Source organism: Mirounga leonina, unplaced genomic scaffold (assembly GCF_011800145.1).
Source record: "Mirounga leonina isolate KUSES-001 unplaced genomic scaffold, KU_Mleo_1.0 Mir_168, whole genome shotgun sequence".
In the NCBI taxonomy this organism is placed as follows: Eukaryota; Metazoa; Chordata; class Mammalia; order Carnivora; family Phocidae; genus Mirounga; species Mirounga leonina.
The window spans coordinates 75577922-75602540 of NW_023270426.1; the positions used below are offsets into that span (position 1 = coordinate 75577922).

The 24619-nt window shown below is 37.0% G+C and overlaps 1 protein-coding gene across 1 annotated transcript in view; it reads right to left on the minus strand.

Annotated features, from left to right (window-relative positions):
* Positions 1 to 3960: 3960 nt before the first annotated feature.
* Positions 3961 to 24619, minus strand: part of PJA2 (praja ring finger ubiquitin ligase 2) — a 71281-nt gene continuing 50622 nt past the window's right edge. Inside the window, exons 7-10 of the mRNA XM_035015026.1 lie at positions 22423 to 22534; positions 9990 to 10104; positions 9483 to 9604; positions 3961 to 7277 (exon numbers count right to left, since the gene is read on the minus strand). Of these exons, the coding sequence (XP_034870917.1) occupies positions 7152 to 7277; positions 9483 to 9604; positions 9990 to 10104; positions 22423 to 22534 (475 nt within the window). The 3' untranslated portion in view covers positions 3961 to 7151. The remainder of the gene's footprint in view (positions 7278 to 9482; positions 9605 to 9989; positions 10105 to 22422; positions 22535 to 24619) is intronic.

Below are 24619 nucleotides of genomic sequence, written 5' to 3' on the forward strand. Positions count from 1 at the left end.
AGCCAAGGGACTCACCTGTGATTCCCCATGATCTTAGACTAAAGCTTGCTATCCAGGCAAGATTGATTATGTAAGCACCTCCCATCCCTATCCTCATCTGCCTTAAATGTGAATTTAAAGTAAAATAAAAACCGACATTCTGTAATGGCATCAAACCTAGGGTACTGCAATACCTCGGCTGAAGGATGCTTAGTCCAGGTCAAGAGGAAAAATTACTTGTTGAGGCCAAAGGTTGGTCAGTATGATGGTATGTAATGAAGCCCCTTAGTAAAGCTGTAGCACTTGGGTTCTTTTAACAACAAAACAAACAAACAAAACCCCAGGAAGACAAATGGAATGAGGCCATAGCTTAAAACCCTGGGAAGAATTTAAAATAGCATTTAAGGATTGAAATCAAAAGGAAACCCTCTGTCAAATGTCTATTCCTACTGATGAAAACAATTTGGGGGTAAGGTTCTCTATGGTGTGATTACAATTGTTGAGGGCAAACGCCCACTACTTCTTAAGAAATCCAGAGACTTTTGGAAAAGGTGGGGCTGAGTCACTTACAGACAGGTGTCTACATTAGTGAGGACTTACTGGCTGAAGAGACAAGAGCATGACATACATCTTAGGCCACTCTCGGCAGAGTAATTTAAGGATCCCAAATTATCCCAAGGCAGTTAGAGGAGGTTCTCATCAGATCTTTTTTATTCTTTTTTTTTTTTTTTTTTTAAAGATTTTATTTATTTAAGAGAGAGAGAGAGGGCACAAGCAGCAAAGGGAGAGGGAGAAGCAGGCTCCCCGCTGAGCAGGAAGCCTGATGCAGGGCTTGATCCCAGGACCCTGAGATCATGATCTGAGTTGAAGGCAATTAACAGACTGAGCCACCCAGGTGCCCTTCATCAGATTTTAATGGTGACTAAGAAACTTTACGAACCATTAGAACTTTGGTCAGCAGTACATAACTTAAGGCAATAATGTCTCTGTAACAATTTAGCAAAATAATATGGCAAGGAAAAACAAAATATTTTTTCAGAATTTTGAACAGCCCCCCACCCCCGGCCCCGTTTCTTTTCCTCATTTTTAAAATGCAGACTGCATCCCAAACAAGTTATTTAAATATTAACAATGATCAAATAGGCTGCTCCTATCCAGGAAGGTGGCATGAATAAGAACCCTTGAGCTCTTAAGAACCAGGACTCAATTTTTTAATTTGTAAGGTTGGAAAAAAACAACCTACCCTGCAAATTCATTAGGAAGATTAAAACAGAAAGCCTAACACAATGTCTAGCATTTCATAAACAAACTATTCTTATAATATAAAAATGCATTTTTTTTTTCTGGACCCTGGGTGGCTCAGTTGGTTAAGCGCCTGCCTTTGGCTCAGGTCATGATCCTGGGGTCCTGGGATAGAGCCCCCACCTGGGGCTCTCTACTCAGCGGGGAGTCTGCTTCTCCCTCTCCCCTTTCCCCTCGCCCCTGCACCTCGCTCGTGCTCTGTCAAATAAATAAAAAGTATAAATAAATAAAAATGCATTTTTTTCAATGAATCTTAGTAAGAAGAGATGCTGTGTTATAATCAAAAGAAATCATAGTGGCTTGCAGAATTTCTCTTACTGCAGTAATTGGCTAAGAGGTGGTATCTTTCTAAAAAGAAAGACCTCCTTCCAATTTTCCCTGTAAAAACTGTATATTGATTATAAACTAAAAATACAAAATGGACTAAATTGCTATATCCAGGCATGCAGCCTTTTAGTAAAATTATTATTGGTTAAATTTTATTTATTTTAATAAAGTTCCCGTCAAAATCTTTCAACTTCTGAGAGGTGAATAAGATGCTTTTATGATTTTCATCTGAAATGTTCATCAATCCTCAAAGGTAGTACCAAAATCCAAACAATGATGGAAAGCAACCATATTTCCCCATAACTTTGCATATCAACAAAGAACATTTTTTTCAAACCTTTTCCCATGCACAAACAGTAGTACTGAACCTGTAATTCTGATTCATTACTTTATAGAGAAAACAAGCAGAACAATTAAGTGACTTGTCAAGGTCATGTTACATCAGATACCGCAATTTTTGAGAGGAAAAATAGTAGATTCTAAAAATTATAAAAATGAGCTTGACATTTATCACTTACCAAAATCTAGGGCCGATTAATAAACAGATGGCATGCGAGCAGTTGGAAAAGGAGGTTAAGTGTGGTTTCACTAAGAATAAGGCATTTCCAGCTAACTTCATTTCCTTTCTTGATTTAATATATTAGCAGATTAGGCTACTTCCATAGACAGTGCAATCTGCTTGTCTGTCAAACATGACAAAATTTCTTACAGTGTCCTTTTAGGAGAGATGAAAAACCATGAGCACATAAGTGATTGGCAGTTGCTTCTACGGCTGTCCCTGAAGTACTGATTAATGGATCAAAGTCACCGGGAGCACAGCCTCCAGTGGCATTCCCACGAGGGTCTGCCTTTCATCTTGTTCTGTTCAATATTTATCATAAACTTGCACAAAGCCACTAACTACTACAAGCATGCTTCATCAAAACTGAAATGGACACAAGGCCAAGAGAAAGAATCAGAACTCGTGAGGACCTTTAAAAGTAAAATCGAATAAGGATGAATGCAGTGCTTCAATGAGGTTACGGAGAAATTGTCTAAGTAATTTTAGGAATGGATTTGGCTTGCCAGCAATGCCTGTAAAGTTCAGCAAGAGACAACAGTATGATATGCTTCCCTAATGGTGATGGTAACAGATAACATCAACATATTCCAATCGTAACAGTCATGAGAATCACTCTGAAGCTGGCAATAAAGCCTCTGGACCCTGCTCTTGTCAGACCACCGAAGAACTCTGTTTAGTGCTGAACAATGTATTTTAAGAGAGGGAATCAAAGGGCCAATGCCAGGTTGGTCTGGAATGGACATCATGTGAGAACTGAGAAAAATGTGAAGTCTGAGGGAAGGTATGAAGAGGTGACCACACAGAAGAGACAGGACCGGGCGCCTGGGTGGCTCAGTTGGTTAGGCGACTGCCTTTGGCTCAGGTCATGATCCTGGAGTCCCTGGATCGAGTCCCGCATCGGGCTCCCTGCTCGGCGGGGAGTCTGCTTCTCCCTCTCCCACTCCCCGTTTGTGTTCCCTCTCTCGCTGTGTCTTTCTCTGTCAAATAATAAATAAAATCTTAAAAAAAAAAAAAAGAAACAGGACCTTTCTGTCTAGTGTCACATGTGCTATTTATAAACACACGTGGGTGACACACTTCTAACAATGAAATCCATCCCTTGCGGGAGTGCTGAGTGGCTCTAACTCTGGAAGCAGTGGCTGGATAAAAATCGTATGACAATTATACAAGGATTTGGCACTACAGAAGAGGTGTGCCAACCCTGTCTCTAGCTCCAAGGCTATTTTCTAGCACGTATCTATTCTATTAAGGGGGAAATCACAATTCTAAACATTCTAAAGCTTCTAAACAAAATGGTTCATTTTCTAATTTAATATGTGCATAATCTATCAGCACTCAATTTACCCTTCTGAAATGGGTGAGGTCTTTGAACCCTCTGGAAGTCATGAGGAATCTTCCTCAACAGGTAGATTTGGTAACAGTTCTATGCCTGATCTGGAGGAAGCCACTGAGGCGAGGTGGGCCTCTGTCCCAGAACTTTGAGTCAGAACAGAACTATGCAGCCCTGAGTCAGTGTGGAAATCAGGCTCTGCTGAACCCACAGGATTGCTGAGAACATTTAGGCAGGAGAGGGCAGGGACTACTCCTTCAGAGCCCTTCTAGAAGTCCATCAACAACTTCTGTATAGCTGGGCTGTTAGGGCCTTCCTGGGTCACAGTTCAAGGACTATGAAATCATGTGCCCAGGCACCTATTCCAGGCTTTTTTAATAGCTGTGTTCTTTGCCATTAATGCTAAATCCTCTAGGGGTTTAAATTATAGAAGTGATGTGACTGCACAATTAAATATTAGAAATGACCACTGAGTACATCCTGTTTATTGTTTATGATTTACACGGAAAATGATGGACTGGGGTTGTTGAACAATAAACCAATCAATACACTTAGACCTGGGCTTTTGAAAACTTGCATTCCATTTTAACAGTTCATATATATTTAACAGCTTATATATAAATCCAAATCACAAATAATCTTAAGAGTTAGTTAGCTCAGAGATAAACAATTAAGAAACACAACAGAAAACCACATGGATCTACCTTTAAATATCAGCATTCATATTACAAGGAAAAGAAAATGTTTAAAAAAAATAAAATTAAGTCAAGTCACTTAACATAGAGAAATAAGAGAAACAATTATTTTTACCAATATTTATACTTATTCCTAATTTACCTTCATATATTCTTAACTTTTTCAAAAGGATCAAACAGTATTTCAGAGGATCAAACAATATTTTGGTATCTGAACTTTTCTACCTTTGCTTGTATCAACTTGTTACCATGAAAATCCTAAAATCTGAATTTTCTTAAAAAAAATTTTTTTTAAGCCAACTCTTACTCAACTTTTCTCCTTCATAGCAGCTGTTTATAGATAGTAGGGAGCCAAGAATGAAGGATAGAAACAGATGGAAAGCAAAAAGTACAACCGCTATCTTAAGTTCAGCTCTCAACACTACTGGCTGAGTTTGGAACCAAAACCTCTTAACAACTGGCAGATAATAGCTAACTCTTAACAGGCAAAGAAGAAATATTTTCTTTGGGACAGCTGCTACTAGGAGAAGAAAACTGATGGCCCTTAATACTGCCTAAATATAATTTGTGGCTTACTACAGAGCAATCTGTAGCAATGTCAGTTTAACCAGTACGCATCACAACTGATCAGTATTACTTAAAGGAAACAAACAACAAAAAAGAAACAAGAAAAAGAAAAGAAAAAATAAAAAATCACACTAGTCACAAAGTTCCACAATATACACATGAGAATTAATTTTAATCTGATTTGACTCCTTGACACTAACTGATCATCAATGAAATATGGTATGGAAAGATCACAGAGTAGAAAACAAGCAAAGATTAGTTTATACAACAGTGACTATATACATCAGAAGGAAAACATGCTAGCTAATGCAACATTAAGGCCTGAATGTAAGCATTTCCAAAGTCACAGAAGCCCCAAAGAACCCCTAAATTACAAAGTCACCACATTACATGCATGCAATGTTCAGTTTTGTTTTACCCATAAAAGGATACACAGTATTTTGCTGTAAATACCAGACACACATTTACAATATATGCAAAAATTAGAATGCAAGTGTTATGTTCCTTATATTTAAGCCTCAAATGTGCCAACAGTGAAAATTCATTTAAGAATGGAGAAAAGAGATGGAATATAAATACTCAGAGAAATTACACAAATAAAATGTAATTTTGCATTTGGGAAGCCATATAAATTTTCCTTTTACGTGTCCAAACTAAATAATCAATGTACTACTCAGATGGATGTACACTCACTACGTGCTTTACAATTTTACTTGCTCAAATGTGGTATTCTAACAGCTATCATTCTCGGTACTGATAGCAAATCACATCTGGAAGTTAAATATTATGTCCATCTTTGTACATATTTGCCTACTGGGTGTAATCACCTAAATGGAAAGCTGTGCAATCTTATTTTGGGGTTATATAATTATGGATGACCCTAAAGGCCAAATTTCCCATAAAAACAACTAAGGAAAGCTCATTTCTTCACTTTCATAGGAGAGTCTGAACAGAACTGTTTTATTAGAGGGTAAATCTGGGGTCAGGGTCTTCTTTTCCCTTTTAGAGAAAGGAACCATGTTACATGTTCAGTCCTGCTCATAGTCACTAGGTGATCATATAATCTACTCCCTTTTCACCCAGGGTTTAGTTTAGTTTAATTCGAAACAACCCCTTTTTATTATTTATTTCCAGGTGAATAATTTTATCAAAATAAATTAGTGTAAAGAAACAAATGCTGAAAATGTATTGTGAATAATCGTTGTTCAGGAATACTTTAAAGGAATAAATTACAACACAGTAAGGTTTAGATATGTTGTAAAAAGACATGGCCAAATCTGTCCTATACCCCATCAATTTTATGCTTTATACAGGTTGGTACAATTAACCCTCCAGTTTTTTTAAGGATCAGATTTCCTCTTGGGATGCAACAGAATGAATGTTTAAACACTTTGATGCATGTTTTCAGACTTTCCAAAATATTTCGGAACCAAAATTACTTTAAACAAACTGTATCTAATATTTATAAATTTATAAACATACTTATTTATAAATTTATAAATTAAAAAACCAGTATTTATTTAACAAATGTGCCATGAATATTCTCAAGTATAACTGTAACCAGGCAGAAAGAGAGAAAGGATTTCATAAGGCCATCTAATTCATCTCATCATATCAAACACTGAGCACACTAGATTGTTCAGAAGCTTTACTAACCTTACCAGAAGGACCAACCATAGTAAAACACTCATGCTTTGCTAACCTTACTTTAAGCACATCCACCATTTAGAAAAAGGAAAAAAAAAAATTTTACTGTCTAACCATTCCAAGGGGATTACGTTCAAGATTTTAAAATTTTGCGACGTTTAAGCCAAAATTTTGGCCTTGGTTTGGCATTCTAAAAAGTCCTAATTTTAAACAAAGATGGAAGAGTAGACACCTTCCTAAAGAAACCACTCAGTATTATGAACCAAGAGGTTCTGATATAGCAAAAGCAAAGCAACCAATGAAAAAAGCATGTTTTAGAATTCTTTTTATTTCCAATGAAACCAAATTTTACTACTGTTGTGATCACAGTCTTCACATTTGATGCAAATAGGAGAGCTTAATTATAATCACTTAGTGGCAGTACTTCGGACAAAACCAATAATATGTGCCACATATATGATTATTTCTTCTGGAGAGAGTTAATTTGGTAAGCTTGACTTTACAATACCAACATATTCAACAAAAGAAAATGGATGCACTGCTTCAACATTCAGCTTGAAAATGTTTAGTACTTTTTGCGAACCTAAATTTAGTTTAGAAAGGTTAATATTCTTCTTTCTAAACTATGGCATAGACTATATATAGCATTTTAAATTTATTTATATATAATTATTTGCACATCAGATTGAGAAGGAATTTGCAGATTGACTTTGACAGAGTGATCTCATTCAAGGGTTAAGGTTTAGGGGGCTTCCGCAGAGCTGTCGCCAGAAGGGGGGACCTCCTGGTCAGGCTCGGAGGACGCAGCTGCCGATGCCTCGATGACGGCAGGTGGGAAGTGGCGGCGGCACACGGGGCATGTTCCCGACTGGAGGGGGAGGAAAACAAGGTCAGAGCCAAAGGAAGGGTCCTAACTGCCACATAATATCTTAGCAAAGAAAAAAAACCAGTATCGGTATCCTAAAAACAAATCAAAAAACTTAAAAAAACAAAACAAATCAATCAACTTCAAACCCACCCAATCCAGAGAGACAAAATTGTGATGCTATTTCCTCTTTATCCCAATCAGATTCTAATTTCTTTGAGGGTGAATAGCGTCTCCTAATCGTGTTTGTACCTTTCAGGTCAGTCATCTTTCATTCAGGATTAACAGAGAGTCTACTACACTCCTTGCTCAGCACCGGTGCTATGGTGGAATGTGAGCAAGGAGTCACAGTGCATGCCCTCACCTGAACTGAATTAGCTTTATTATTTACTCCATGATGCCTACATTAGAGAAACCACAGACCTGATTAATTCACATATTTGTAACACCAAATCATCCCCTAGGACGGACTTCCCTTACATATACCGAAGCCTCCAGTGTATGTCAAAACAGATGGGCCTCAGACCTTTTTTATTAGCCATCCTTTTCAAAAAGATATGGAGAGTTAAGTGCCTTCTAAATGATGAAAGAAATCAACTGTAGAGCTAGGAGGGAAGATGGGACAAGGAAAGCAGTCATACTCTGAGTATATCTTTGGACCAAAGATGATAGAGATGTGTCATCCGGTGATAGATTATCCCCTCGAGAATATGTTTTCTCCCCCAAAGAGACAGCCCTGATAGAAATCATGCTGTTAAACAAAGATTTGTACCTTGGGGATTTTTTCCCCAGAGGAAAGGCTTTTTCTTGACAGGAAAGAGACGAGGAGATTATTACTTGGGGTTATAGCCAAGTCAATGACAATTCAAAGCTGTACAACATATATAATGTTTACAATTCAAGAATTTAATTTAGCAAGCATTTATTGTGCACCTGTCATACGGACTGGGCCTGAACAACATTTTAGAGTCAGATGAGTGTGGTCTCCATCAACCCCATACCAGCTGTGTAGCCTTGGATGAGTAAAAGTCATTGGAAAATGGGAATAAGGATATGTCCCAGTATGTCCCAGAGTTATTGTGAGAATTAAATGAGAAAATACACAGGTCATCTACCAGTGCCTGACACATAGCAGGAACATTTAGATCCTTCTTCAGGCTTAGATACTACCATGAGAATTTAAATAAAGGGGATATGAAGGACAAAAAAGGTGGAATTTAAGCTGGCCCTATCTAGATCATCTAATCTTACAGATGGTACAGGGGAAAAACGACACCAGCTAAGCAAACATAAACAAATGTACAGAGGAGTAAATGTAAACAGACAGGCTGGGGGCTAGATTGCAGAAGGCCTTGAAAGCCGAGAGAAACTTCAGATTTTATAATGGAATGGTGAACATTTCTGCATTGGATTTTACAAATCTTAAGTAGAACTTTGACAACCATGAAGTGGCAGTAGAAGGGTAGCGAACAGCAAAGAAAGAGAAAGGAAAGAAAGGAAAGGAGGACGGAGGGGAGGGAGAAAGAAGGGGAAAAGGAAGAGAGTGGCTGTAGGGAAGAGAGGGCGTTATATCCCTAAGTAAATAAGCTGTGAAAGTGATTTGGGAATTTCTACCTTACTGCCTGTAAACATACTTTATGTAAAAATAGAGTTCACAGAGAGGATTTAAGTAAGACTCTTTTGTTCTCAAGTGATTCAAATGTAGTTAAAAATTACTGGGGAAATATTTAGGGAGAATATATACAGCTGGAATAGGAGGTACCTGGTAGATTATTACATACTTCTCATATACATTTTCAAAGACAATGATTTGTATTAGCAGAATATCTGTATATTATTACAGTACTTTGAGTAGTGCCAAAGGCTTTTTTTTTTTGCTTATGATATTTTTGAAAACACATTTCAGGGATATGATTAAAGATCTAATTAGCTTTATCCTAAAATGATTTTTTGATACTGAATCATTTCCAAAACTAATTAAATATGTCAAGCAATTAGTGTTGTCTATCTTATTTTTTAGAAATGTTAGTAAAATAGTTTCATATTATCATTAATCTGTAATCACTAAGACGTAATCAATTTTTAACACTTAATTAAAAAGTACTGCAAGTATGTAGCTGAATAAAATAGGCTTAAAAGATACCATCATCATTAACTTTCAGGAGAACTATTAAAATATTAACTTCAAAAAGTAAAAATAAAACTCACCTTCTGTAGCCAAATTGAGACACAAGGTTTGTGAAAGAAATGGTGACAGGGAAGCTCTGTTGCTATATCATCCTTAATATACTCACTGCAACAGATTGGACAGCACTGCTCCTGACCAATTGCTGAAAACAAAAAATAATGTGATCAATCCCACAGAGTTCAATCTTAATAAAACTGAAAATCAACATATTAACTCATAGATGATACTTATGATAGAAGAACTAATCTTTGAAAAAGTAATTGCCAAACATGTTTCTGTAATATATGACAGTTCAGAATTTAATAAATATTGCTTTTGTAGAAAAGTTGGCTGGGGCACATTTGTTCCAGCCCATGACTTAATAAGTTAAAAATATTCTTCTACTAGGTGAAAGTTTGTCAGAATTTGGTTTCATAGAAAAACTAATGAAAGTTTCTAACAGTCAGTATTTTATCTTTCAGGTGCACTGATAATATACTTACACATGCAATGCGTCATTTGACATTAGAGATCAACTTTGCCCTTACCAGTGTGGTCTTCAAGAACAAGGGTCTCTGGAAGACCATCAATGCTTTCCTTACTGGCTGGTGGATTGGCCACCTCAACATCCACTGCAAGAGACTCTAAATGTGCCAGTGCAGTCTGAAAAAGAAGTCACAGTTCCTTGTTAGAAAACACTTTAAAACTAAAAAAAAACCTATTTTTTGAGGTATCTTTCAAAATTATATGCATCACTATTCTCTTCTGCTTCAGTCCCCTGTCCTTTTTGTCTCCTCCCAAAAGGAACCACCATCACACCAAAACATCAAAAAACACACCAAAAAAAGCACCAAACTTTTCACAAGAACAACAAAAATCTATCTTGTCTCAATAATCGTCTACTTGCCCACCATTTTTGTATCTTCAGAAGAGTGGTTACCTCTTCCAACTTAGGAGTTCCTGTGTGCAATCAATAACATGAAAGAAAGTAAACACTTTTGGACAGGCTCAACCTTTGAAAGATAAGGTTACCAGATGATGTTAAAGGCATAGAAGCAAATAATGTATTCCTGAATGGCTATATCTATCACTGGCATAGAATCAGCAAACCCACATGACTAGTTCACTAATATTACTAGATTATCTGGGATGTGAACTTTATTAGGGGTTCAATGTCTATATAAAGCTACTATTCTAACAAGGATGAAAGGAACAACAGATCATATGACCGCCTAGTATAATCCTTTTGTGGCTTGATTAGCCCTTCCGGCTACAATTAAATTAGAACTATAGGTGGGACCTGTATTCATGGGACCTGAAAGGGAGAAACCCAAATACCCATCAACAGATGAATGGATAAACAAAATGAGGTTGGTAAAGTATATAGTCAAATTCAGAGTATTATGACACTATAATGTGGTAATGTGTCAACTGCTTTATACTAGTATAAAGGTTAAAGGACAAGAGTTATCACTATAGCTACAATAACTTGTTAATGGTATACAATATAAAAAGAGGTAAACTATAACAACAAAAATATAAAAGGGAGGAATAAGAACAGAGTTTTTGTATGTAATATTAGTTGTTATCAGTATAAAATACAGTGTTAAGATATTTTATGCAAGCCTCACTGTAACCACAAAGCACAAATCTATGTTAGATTCACAAACGATAAAGAGAAGGAAATCAAACAATACCACTATGGAAAATCGAGTCACAAAAGAAGGCAGCAAGAGAGGGAGAAAGGAAAAAGAGAACTACAAAAGAGCTAGACAACAATTAATAAGATGGTATTAGTTAAGTCCTTACTTATTAATAATTATTGTAAATGTAAATGTACCAAATTCTCTAGGCAAAAGGCACAGAGTGGCTGGCTGGACTGAAAAAGCAAGACCCAACTATATGCTGCCTACAAGAGACCCACTTCAGCTTTAAGGACACACAGGCTCAAAGTAAAGGGATGGAAAAAGAAATTCCATGCAAATGGAAACCAAAGAGAGCAGGGGTAGCTACACTTGTATCAGAAAAAATAGACTTCAGGCCAAAAGTGGTAACAAGTGACAAAGAAGGTTATTTTTTAATGATAAAGGGTCAATTCATCAAGAGGATATAGTAATGACAAATAAACATGCACCCAACATTAGAGAGCCTAAGTATATTAAGCAAATAAAAGCAGATCTGAAGTGAGATTATACAACAATAAATAATAGTAGGGGACTTTAATACCTCACTTTAAAGAATGGATCACCCAGATAGAAAATGAAAAAGAAAACATCAGACCTGAAGTATACTTTAGATAAAACAGATCTAAGAATATACAGAAAATTCCATATAATAGCAACAGACTACACATTCTACTCCAGCGCACACAAAATATTCTCTAGGATAGATCATATGACAGGTTACAAAACAAGTCTTAGCAAATTTAAGAAGACTGAAATCATACCAACTCTCTTTCTGACCAAAATGGCAAGAAACAAAAAAATCAACAATAGAAAGAAAATGGGAAAATTTATAAATATGTGAAAATTAAACAACACACTCCCGAACAACCAATGGGTAAAAGAAGAAATAAAAAAATATCTTGAAACAAAAGCAAATGGAAACATGTCAAAACGTATAGGATGAAGCAAAAGCAGTTCTGAGAGGGAAGTTTATAGTAATAAATGCCTACATTAAAAAAAAAAAAAAGATCTCAAATAAACAACCTAACTTTACACTTTAAGGAAATAGAAAAAGAAGAAAAACAAAGTCAAAAGTTGGCAGAAAGAAATAACAAATACTAGAGCAGAAATAAATGAAATAGACATCAGAAAAATAATATAAAATATCAAAACTAAGAGCTGGTTTTTTGGAAAAAAAACAACACCAAAATGATAAATCTTTTAGTTAGACTAAAAAAGAAGAAAAGACTCAAATAAAATGAGAAATGAAAGAAGAGGACTTACAACTGACACTACAAAAATAAAGGATCATAGGAGACTACCATGAATAATTATACACCAACAGATTGGATAACCCACAAGAAATGGATAGACTCCTAGAAACATACACAACATGCTGACATCAAGAAGAAATAGAAAATCTGAACAGACTAACATAAGTAAGACTATTCAATCAGTACTCAAAAATTTCCCAACAAAGAAAAGCCCAGGATCAGATGGTTTCCCTGGAAAATCCTATCGAACATTTAAAGAATTAAAGCCAATCCTTTCCAAGGTCTCAAACTCATTTTTTGAAGCCAGCATTATCTTGATGCCAAAGTCAGATTAGGACATAAGAAAGAAAATTACAGCCCAATAACCCTGATGAACATAGATGTAAAAATCCTCAACTAGGGCGCCTGGGTGGCTCAGTTGGTTAAGCGACTGCTTTCGGCTCAGGTCATGATCCTGGAGTCCCTGGATCGAGTCCCGCATCGGGCTCCCTGCTCTGCAGGGAGTCTGCTTCTCCCTCTGACCCTCCCCCCTCTCATGTGCTCTCTCTCTCTCTCATTCTGTCTCAAATAAATAAATAAAATCTTAAAAAAAAAAAAAAATCCTCAACTAAATACTAGCAAGCTGAACTCAACAGCACATGAAAAGGATCATACACCACAATTAAGTGGGATTTATCCCTGGATGCAAGAATGGCTGCAACATATGCAAATCAATAAATGTGATATACCACATTTATAGAATAAGAGATAAAAATATGATCATCTTAATATATACAGAAAAAAACATTTGACAAAACATCCTTCTTTCATGATAAAAGCTCTCAACAAATTAGGTATAGAAGAAATGTACCTCAACATAATTAAGTACCCATATATGACAAGACCAGAGCTAATATCATAAGCAACAGTGAGAGGCTGAAAGCTTTTAAGATCAAGAACGCCCACTCTCACCACTCCTATTCAACACAGTACTGAAAGTCCTAGCCAGAGCAATCAGGCAAGAAAAGGAATAAAAAGCATCCAAATTGGAAAGGTGTATTTGTCTGCAGATGTCATCTTTTATACAGAAAATCCTAAGGACTCCACCAAAAAGCTGTTAGGACTAATCAACAAATTCAGGGAAGCTGTATGGTACAAAATCAAGATATAGGAATCAGTTGTGTTTCTACACATTAACAATGAAGTATCCGAAAAAGAGATAAAGAAAACAATTCCAATCACAATGCATCAAAAGCAATAAAATACTTAGGAATAAACTTAACCAAGAAGGTGAAAGATTCTGTTTACTGAAAATTGAAAGATGTAGGAGACTGAAGATATAATGGAAAGATATTCCATATTAAGGAACTGGAAAAATTAAAATGTCCATACTACCCAAAGCAATCTACAGACTTAATGCAATTCCTATCAAAATTTCAATGGCATTTTTCACAGAAATAGAAAAAAATCCTAAAATCTGTATGGAACCACTAAAGACCCTGAATGGCCAAAGCAAAGAACAAAGCTGGAGGCATCACTTTCTGATTTCAAACTGTGCTACAAAACTGTAGTAATCAAAAACAATATGGTACTGGCATAAAAACAGACACACAGACCAGTGGAACAGAATCAAGAACCCAGAAATAAATCCTGGCATATATGGACAATTAACATTTTTGACAAGGGAGCCAGGAATATTCACTGGGAAAGGATACTGTCTTCAATAAATGATACTAGAAAAACCGGATAATCACATGCAGAAGGATAACTGCATGCATGAAACTGGACCTCTACCTTAACACCACTCACAAAAATTAACTCCAAATGGATTAAGGACTTAAACATAAGATCTGAAACCATAAAATTTCTAGAAGAAAACACTGGTGCTTGACACCGAGCTTGCCAATGATTTTTTGGGTATGACAACAAAATCACAGCAACAATAACAAAAATAAGTGGACTACATTAAATTAAAAAGCTCTGCATGACAAAAGAAACCATTAACAAAATGAAAAGCTAAACTAGAGTGCAGGAAAATATTTGCAAATCATATATCTGATAAGGCGTTGATATCTGAAACATATAAGGAACTCATACAACTCAGTAAAAAAAAAAAAAAAGAAATTTAAAAATGGGTAGAGGAAATGAACATTTTCCCAAAGACATACAAATGAATAAGTACACGAAAAGATGCTCAACATCACTAATCATCAAAGAAATGCAAATCAAAATCACAATGAGGTATCACTTCACAACTGTTACAATGGCTATCACCAAAAAGAGAAGAAATAGTCAAGTGTTGGCAGAGATGTGGAGATAAGGGAACCCCTTGGGGACTGTTGGTGGGAATGTAAACTGGTACAGACAACAGTATAAAAGTTCCTCCAAAAGTTAATAGGACTACCATATGATCCAACAATTTCACTTCTGAGTATATACCTAAAGAAAATGAAATCAGGATCTTGAAGAGGTATCTGCACTCTTATGTTCACTGCAGTATTATTCACAATAGCCAAGATAAACAACCTAAGTGTCCATCAACGGATGAATGGATAAAGATGAGGTACCTATATATACACACTGGAATATTATTCAGCCATAAGAAAGGAAAAAAAAAATCCTAAGTGAAGTAAGTCAGAGAACGTAAGTACCGTATCATATAACTTACATGTGGAATCTGAAAAACCTGAACTCACAGAAACAGAGAGCAGAATGGTGAGGAATAGGGAAAGCGGGGAGATGGTGGCCAAAGGGTACACACTTCCAGTTATAGGATGAATAAATTCTGGGGATCTAATGTATAACATGATGATATAATTAACAATACTGTATTATATACCTGAAAGTTTCTGAGAGTAAAAGTCTTAAATGTTCTTACCACAAGAAATGGAAATTATGTGAGGTGATGGAGGTGTTAACTAACCCTAAAGTGATAATCATTTTGCTCTATGTAAGTGTATCAAACCAACACTCTGTATACCTTAAACTTACACAATGTTATATGTCACTTATACCTCAATAAAGCTGAGAAAAATGTGATATATACATACAATGAAATATTATTCAGCTTTCAATAGGAAATTCTGACACATGCCACAATACAGATGAACCTCTAAGGCATATGCTAAGTGAAATGAACTAGTCACAGAAGAATAAATACAGTATGATTCCACTTAAACGAGGAACCTAAAGTAGTAAAACTCACAGAGACGTAAAGTAGAATGGTGGCTGCCGTGGGTTGGGGAGAGGAGGGAGTAGGGAGTTACTGTTTACTATGTACTTAACGCTACTTAACTGTACACTCAATAATGGTTAGAGGGATAAATTTTACATTATGTGTATGTTACCACAATAAAAAGCAAACTGGGCCTCCCATGTAGGAGGAGGATTCTGCCTGACGGTTAATATTGCCCTCTCTTGGATGGCAGACATAACCTTTGGTATACTCTTCAGGATTTAGCCCAGATAATCGCACAATGAATTCTGTCTTTCCAAAAAGGATTTGAGATGACTTACAATAGAGGCCAGGGCCAAGGCCTAAGCAAAGTCAGAACTAAAAAAGGAGAAAGCAAAAAAGGTTCATCATAAGAGTTAGTTAATATAGTTAATAATACTGAACACCAATTTGACTCTGAATTTGCAGAGACTGCAAAAAGAAAAACGGTGTGCCAGAAAAGGAATTACTGACTCATAGCTCCAAATTCACCTTTCATTTCTGTTCTGTTAAAACAGATCTGGGCCTTTTGAATATTTTTCTCTTGTTGGCCAGCATGACCTTAGGTTTTGTCAGTAGAGGGCTCTAGAGAGCTCTCACAGAAGGACTTTGCTTCTTGGTTCTAGTGGGCTTGCTGGCCAGGCCCTAGTAGCATTGTTAAGGGTTCCCTATCGTGGGCTTCTGCATCACAGATGACCTCTCCAGCACGAGGCTCCTCTAGTGTGAGTGGCTTCTCCAGCGCCTGGCTCCAAAAGCACATGCCATTTCTCCAGAGCCTGACCAATGCAGTGTAAGGTGGCCAGCAGCTTCCCCTGGCACCTATCTTGGGTGGCTTTGCAGCGGTGTGCTTCCAGTTAGTCACCTCCCTATAAAGTTTCTCTAGCACTCCAGAGGGCAGATTTCCAGCAAGTTCTGCCAGCAGAGTCGCACAAGCACTTCTCCAAGAGCCATGGCTGTGCCCTCCCCAACAGTCTGGATCTCAGCCCGGGGCGGAGGCTCGGGTGGGGTGTGTGTGCTCTACCTCAGTCCTCAGATTATTCTGTAAAGCTGCTATTCCTGCTCCTGGCCAACAGGAATGGAATGTTATCAATCCAAAGCCTGATTACAAATAATCACATTAATCACAATCAAACTACCACTGCGATCCATTGCAATGAAGTGCAAACTAATACATGTGTCTTGGGAGCCCAGGTGCCTGCTGCACTTGACCTTATGGCAATAATGACGACTATAAAATCTAATGTGGGATGGAATCCTTTAGAGTGCCCAGGCTCACATCCGAAGGTAAAAAGACAAACCCGGGCCCATCAACTCTCAGAGCCAGGTACTATGTAAGAACCACAGTTTCCATGACAGCCCTAGAACATCTTATCTCTGAAAATCAAACACAAAATATAATTGTGTGAACTGCTAAATGAAAAGGAGAGTTTAATTCTGTCTTGTCAAGTTTCTCAAAACTTGTGTCACTGATTGGTTCAATCAGGATTCTGATACTTAAAATGGGAACATCTGGTTGGACTCAGAGGAAACAGACTATTTTGAATACCCAAGTCACTCAGAGCCTCCTTTTTTCAGTAGTGCTTCTATGTACCCTCCACAGACCAGCTTTCCTCAACTTGAGAATCCTGTGATAATCTCGCTTGGAGTGTACATCTCGTATTACATCTATGCCCAACAGTGAAGTTATCAGAAAATGACAACATCCAAAAAAAAGGGCAGGATGATTGAGAACACATACTCTTCAGGAATGTAGGTTCGGGTCACTCCACCAAGTAAAGAATCCTAACCAGCTGAGATTCTTGCCAAAGGCACAGAAAACATGGAATGGGTTCCCGAAGAAGGAAACCACAGCTATCAATTATAGCCTGTGACCAAATATAAAAACAAGGACTGGGAGGTTTTGCATATTTTCTATCTGCTTGTTATGTGTTTACTTGTATCTGCTAACCATTTTCTTTTTCTCTCTCCTTCCCATTTTTATTTCATATAGCAGTTAACTTTACAATTTAATCTTTATGTAAGAGAATATTCAGTGTGCCTGACTGAATTTGTAGAGTAATTAATATTTAGTGATGGATATAATGACCCTTGGGAGTCTGTTCATCTGCTCATTCTTGAGAAAGGGTGAAAACTTCATTTTAAGAATAGCTATCTATATCTCATTAGGTGGAATAGTCGCATTGCTGTTGAAGGGAGTTCAAATGTGTGTAGAAAGGTGTATTTGGGATCCAGTTCCAATTGGTTCTCCAGTTATCAATTACTGCTCCTCAAATCCAAATTCACTGTTTTTGCCAGCTCTGTGAAAATGGATTTGGGCTATTTAAGTATTTTCCTCTGATAGCTGTCACAGCATTAATTAAACTTTGTTCATCGAAGACGCTGCAGAGACACTGCAGAAGGAAAACGGCTTTGCTTCTCATCCCAGTGTGCCTGCTTGACATAGGCTTCCATGGCATGCGTGGTTTTCTCCAGCAGCAGATTTCTGCAATACCCACAGCTTCTCCAGCATCGAGCTCTTGTAATGCATGCTGCCAGCAGCGCTCAGTGGCCAGTAGCTTCCCCAGCATCCACCCTGGACAATTCTGCAGCACAGTGCTTCCAGTTAGACATCTCCCTATAAATAACTTTCCCCGGCAGCACCCCAGGGCTGATTTCCAGCAAGTTCTGCCAGTGTAGCACTACAGTGACTTCTCTGCCACTCAGCAAGCCACAGCTGTGCCATCTCCATCAAAGTGTGAATCCCAGCCCTGGAGTGGAGTGGGGATTCTTTCTTAGGCGATCTGAGCCTGACATGTGGTGGCCATTCCTTATATGTGCTTTTTCTATATTCTTTAGAAATATCTTTATTCCTAAGTAAATCCTTGTTACTCTAATCCCCCAATTATAGTTAACAATTCTTTAAACTTTCCCATCAGGAAACAGAAAATGTCCCTTCTTTCTCATATAACTATAATCACGAATCTCCTCCGATTCCCTGTGTACTTCTCAAGACAGACTGTAAGAATTCATCTAATACCACACATTAAAAAAAGGGGGGGATACTATTTATAGCAAGTTCCATTTTTGGTAGGATACTTACGCTTTGATACATGTTTGTCTCAATAGGTTCATTATTCCTTTCTGATGATTATCTGCACATTTGCAGTGCTAATACATACCTGGAATTTCACATATGTAAAAATAATTTATTGGCTTGGTACTGACAAATACTTAAGGTGATGTGGAGTCACTTATAAGCAACAAGAGTAAGAGAGACTGATTTAAAAACACTGCTATGAAAATCCATAAAAATACAAAAATCTATCTATACCTCAGGCAGTATAATATATTTTCATAAGTTAGTCCAAGTGTTAGAAAGACAACAAGATGGACTAAATAGCACAACTGGAATATACTTAGGTTTAAAGTAGCATAATCTTTTGTCAGTACAAAATTTAGTTTTTAAAGAATAAAACACAATTTAGTTTAAGAATGAAGATTTATAACAAGTGATTTCACACTGATTTTGAATATCACTGAACCAGATTTGCTAGATGATTACCACCTGTTTGACTGATCTGACCTTTCAATACAGCCATTTATTGAGAGCTTACACTGCACCAGCTATGTTACTAAGTGCTTTAACATAATGTCACAATGATCCATAAGGTAAATTTTATTATTCCCAATTTGTAGATAAGGACCTGAAACTTAAGGAGGTTAAATGAACGGTGCAAGGTCACAGAGCCTAAATGAATCTATCTAACTCAAAAGCACATGCTCTTACCTCATGTACTACTTTCCTAAAGCCGATAACCCAGTGTATATGAGGTGCTCTGTAAGTGTGTAAAGACTTTCCAGAGGTCCATGGGCATGGAGAGTCTTAAGAGACTCAATTTCAATCCAGTTAACTTTCTTTTATAACCTTTCCTCAAACTGATCTGCCTAAGAATGTACCTGCATCAAAGTACCATGCTGGTTCTCAGTTACCATATTCCTTTTTATATTAACCTTTTCCTCACTTTATAAATAAAAGCATACTTCTTACCCAATCAAATGGACAATCTGAAATACTGGGGTCAAACTGAAGTAATGACTGAATAACATTTTTGTAGGTAGGTTCCAGTCATCTGCTTTCAAAAAAAATTGGAGGATCTAGACAATCTGTCAAGTTGATGTGATTTTGGCAAATATCTCAGAAAAACTAAGTAACATTGCTATGATAAACTCCTTCTATCCCCATCAATTTATTATGTGAACAAGGTTTCTCAAGCTTACATTCATAAAGATGAAAAACAAAACTGATGTTGAGCTATATCTCATTTTAGGAATAAATAGAATTCACTCATAAACATAATAAGGAAGGAAAAAAGTCTCCCTCTATCTCATTAAGAAATACATTTCTGGTCAAATTTTACTTTATGTTTCAATATTTATCAACATTCATAAATTTGTTTTTATTAACTGGTTGCTACAAACAATTTTAACTCTAAGTCAATTTTTTTATATTTAAATGCTTTTTTTTTTTTTAAGATTTTTATTTATTCATTTGAGACACAAAAATACAGAGAGAGAGAGAGAGAGCATGAGCAGGGAGAGAGGCAGAGGGAGAGGGAGAAGCAGGCTCCTTGCTGAGCCAGGAGCCCGATGTGGGGCTCGATCCCAGGACCCCAGGATCATGACCTGAGCTGAAGGCAAACGCTTAACCATCTGAGCCACCCAGGCGCCCCTATATTTAAATTCTTGAACATGTTTTTATTGCAAAGAGGTATGATAGGGTAAACAATATTGTTTAGGGTTTATGCTAAAAAATTTTAGATGTCAACATAAATGTGCAAAGGGAAGTATTTTTTTCAAAACTGGTTTGGAGTAAAAAGCTTTATTATCATTGTATCAAACAGTTAAAGATCTTAAATATTTTGTCCTGTTCGTATTCAAATTTGAAACAAGATATGAGGCAAATGTTTATTGTCAATATTTTCACCAAAAGCCTCTATCTGGAAAAACAGATCAGTCTGGTATTAGGAAAATAACAGAAATGAAAACAACCAGTGCTGCGAAGAGATCAAGCTGCTTGAGAAAAAAAACAAACAAAAGCACACAGTTTGTCTTATTAGTTTTTTGTTTCATTTCAAGAACGTTGTCAAATATTATAAATTATTTCAGCTTCATTTTTCAAAATGATTGAATAACTGAATACTAGACACAGAAAAGTAGATTTCTAGAGAGTGATAAGAAGATGGAACTGTACCGATTGTCAACTGAATTCAAATAAAATAAAGCAGAGCACTAAATCTGAGGAAGCTGCTAAGCTGTAGTGAAGGGAGACACTTAGCAGCCCATTAGTCAGATGGAGGAGGATAGATGGGTCAGAATGACCTGTCACTGGGTTCCCGAAGAGCAGCAGCCAACACTGTGGGGACTGTAAGTTTTGCCCGCTCTGCTAGTGCCTTTACACGGTATGACATACCCCACCCACCCGACCAATCTTTCTGCTAGAAGCCAATCAAATGTCACATTTCCTACTGGTAACAAATAATGAAACTTCTATTTTAATTCTCAAAATTTCTTTTTAAAGATCTCTCTATACTGTAGGAGATCATAAACCACTAGCATACTAATGGGAAAAACTGTGTAAGCACTGTGAAACCAGACTCTAGGATGTATATATTCCATTGTGGTCACTTAAAATTTAATTGAACTCAAGGAAGTTAGTGATCCTTCATCTTTATATATTATATGTCTGATACAAGCTATCACACTGTGCCACTATTTCATGTGTCAGAATTTAGTAAGGCAAGGAATAATCTGGGAAAAGTCATAAGTGTATTGTCTTATGATGTTCTTTCTGACTTTTCTCCTAGTACACAGTAATTCCTGCTGTGGTTACTTTAAAAAAAAGATAAACCAAACAAAGCATGTAACTGATCAATGTTCTCCATGGAAGATTACACACATGTAATTCATTTTTGTTCTCTTACTTTTGACTCATTCAGTTATTTTTCTACTTTGGAAATCATTTCAGAAATATAACTTCAAGAGGGGCACCTGGGTGGCTCAGTCGTCAAGTGTCTGCCTTCGGCTCAGGTCATGATCCCAGGGTCCTGGGATCGAGCCCCGCATCGGGCTCCCTGCTCCGCGGGAAGCCTGCTTCTCCCTCCCCCACTCTCCCTGCTTGTGTTCCCTCTCTCACTGTGTCTCTCTCTGTCAAATAAATAAATAAAATCTTAAAAAAAAAAAAAAGAAATATAACTTCAAGAAAAGACGTCTAATAATGAAATCCACTAGTGCGGTGGAAGTTCTCAAACATGAAAAGTTTGGACTTCTGACCTTAGGCAAATACAAGTAAGCACTTGTGTTTTAGTCAAATAAGGAAAAGAAGGCAAGACAAAACTTCATGCCACACTTATTTAAGTATATGTATATGGAGATAATGGGAGTAAAATATCTAACTTCGTTAAGCAGCAAGGTAGTATTTAGAAGCCATGAGGACAAAAAAAAAAGAAAAGTGATTTGTAATACATCCTTAGAGATCTTCAATTTCATTTCATAAATACACCTGTGTGTGTATATAAAAAATACTCAGATTTACAGACCCAGATATTTCAATAAAGGAAAAGTGCATTTTCTAAATGTAAGCAAAACATTTTCTATTCCGCACTGACTAGGAAATACTGCAAATTCTAGGCAAATTGGCAGAACGTCTAGAATAATTTATATACATATACTAGTGGCAAATCACTATTCAGTAAATGTTATTGATGAAAAATTATTCACTCTTCTTAAAAGCAGTTAAAAAAACCTTTAATTTTTATAATTTTGCATCCCACCAACTTATATATATGGGCATTAGAGAGAGTCACTAAAATACCTCCATAGCCTGGGCTAAGCGTTCTTCCAGTGCCATGTAGGTGAGGAACTGAGGATCCACATAAGAAATCGCTTCAGCAACTCCTAGTCCATCTGCAAAGCCGTCAAACAGGCTGAGGAAAAAAAAAAACCACAACAACCATGATTTGGGAAATCTTTATGAAGACATAATTATATTAGCAATTACCAATAAGCCAATAAATACAGTACAAGCAGAAAATGTTAAATATTTTAATGATAAAATATTTTAATATAAATCTTGTGTGGTGAGGGGCAGGAAGAACACAACAGAAAAGTGAAATACTAAGCATAAGGAATTAGGATACCACTACCTCGCCCAGTAAGCTGCCATACTCACGACACATTTATAGGAAAATTCTTATGATTCTAGTTCTAACTCTGGGGATTACTTAGGGCTGGGATAAAGGTAGTACTTTTTCCCTCCTAATTCTTTCCCATATATTTCCCCTCCTGTTCGTTTGAGTGCCAACCCAAATTTACATGAGAACATGGTAAAGACAATTACTGCATTTATTTCAATTCTACCATTAGTCAAAGCCTCTTTTTCTTCTCTCACCTTTTGTACTGCTTAATTACTTAGGCTCTAAAAATATTTTATTTTCTCAAGTCTTTCTATTCTCTTGAGAAGTAGGCCTCCTCCATCATTATTCAGATTGAAAAATATTTAGCTCTTAACTATTCATTTTTATTATTATTTTTTACTAAAGGACTGTAATCTCTTGAAGAAAATAAGTTTTAGTCTGGTCCTAATCTCCTTCCTCCACCCCTAGACAGCCATAGATTCCTCATTTTCCTCTAGTCTTGGAAATAACCACATACTTCAAAATTCGGAAACCATAGTATGTCCTCAGTCCTCTTCTTTCTAATCTTGCCTCCTTGGAAATTATATTCAAGTCCATTTCCTCAGTTATCCTCTCTGTAAGTTAATTCCTAAACCTCCACCTAATTCCAAACATTCTTCAGCTCTTGACCTACATTTTTAGTTTTCTGTGGGGCACTTTACCTCGATTAACTCTCACCACCTCAAAACCAGTATCTCCAAAACTGAGCTTATTTTGTCTAACTAAAGGCAAATTTCTGTTGACTTCTGTGTTCCTATGAGAAGTCGAGTACAGTCAGGAACATCCGGTTATACAAACTAGCTCAAAACAATTTTGATGTCAACTTTTGTGCCATCATTAAAATTACAAATCTATTGCCAAAATATACAAAAGTATTCTTAGGAAGATAAAGCTCAGTAGTATGTAACAATTAGCAGACACCACATAGTACAAAGGAACATTCTCATATAACCACAGATTTTATTTATTTATTTATTTATTTATTTATTTATTTATTTATTTATTTATTTTTAAAGATTTTATTTATTTGCAAGAGAGAGAATGAGAGACAGAGAGCACGAGAGGGAGGAGGGTCAGAGGGAGAAGCAGACTCCCTGCCGAGCAGGGAGCCCGATGCGGGACTCGATCCCGGAAGTCCAGGATCGTGACCTGAGCCGAAGGCAGTCGCTTAACCAACTGAGCCACCCAGGCGCCCTAACCACAGATTTTAAAATTAAAATTTAAACTACAAATTAGTGAATCCAACCTCCCTTGCAACACTAGAACTCCTTCACCTAGCAGTGAGATACAGTGCAAAGAGGAAGAGCCCCGGAGTCATAAAACAGGGATTTAACTCCACATTTAACTGAGTCATAGTTAAACAATGTGAAAAATGTATTTAACCGTTACTCTGTTTCTTCATCTATAAAACAAATTAGGGGCGCCTAGGTGGCTCAGATGGTTAGGCGTCTGCCTTCGGCTCAGGTCATGATTCCAGGGTCCTGGGATCGAGCCCCGCATCAGGCTTTCTGCTCAGCAGGGAGCCTGCTTCTCCCTCTCCCTCTGTCTCCCCCCTGCTCATGCTCTCTCTCTCTCCGTATCTCTGTGTCTCAAATGAATAAATAAAATCTTAAAAAAAAAAAAAAAATTAAACGAGTCGATGCATGATGCCTACACATGCCTGGCACAGAGATGGCACCAGAGCAGGCATTCAAGAAACAGAACCAGTTCCTCCATGTGGAAGAGACACTGCTTTCTGGGATGGTACCTGCCAGTGTGGAAGAGCCCTGTCAGAAGTCTGACTTACGTGAAGTAAGTGCTCTAGTTCTGCCTGCTGAAGCAACACAAACTATGTCC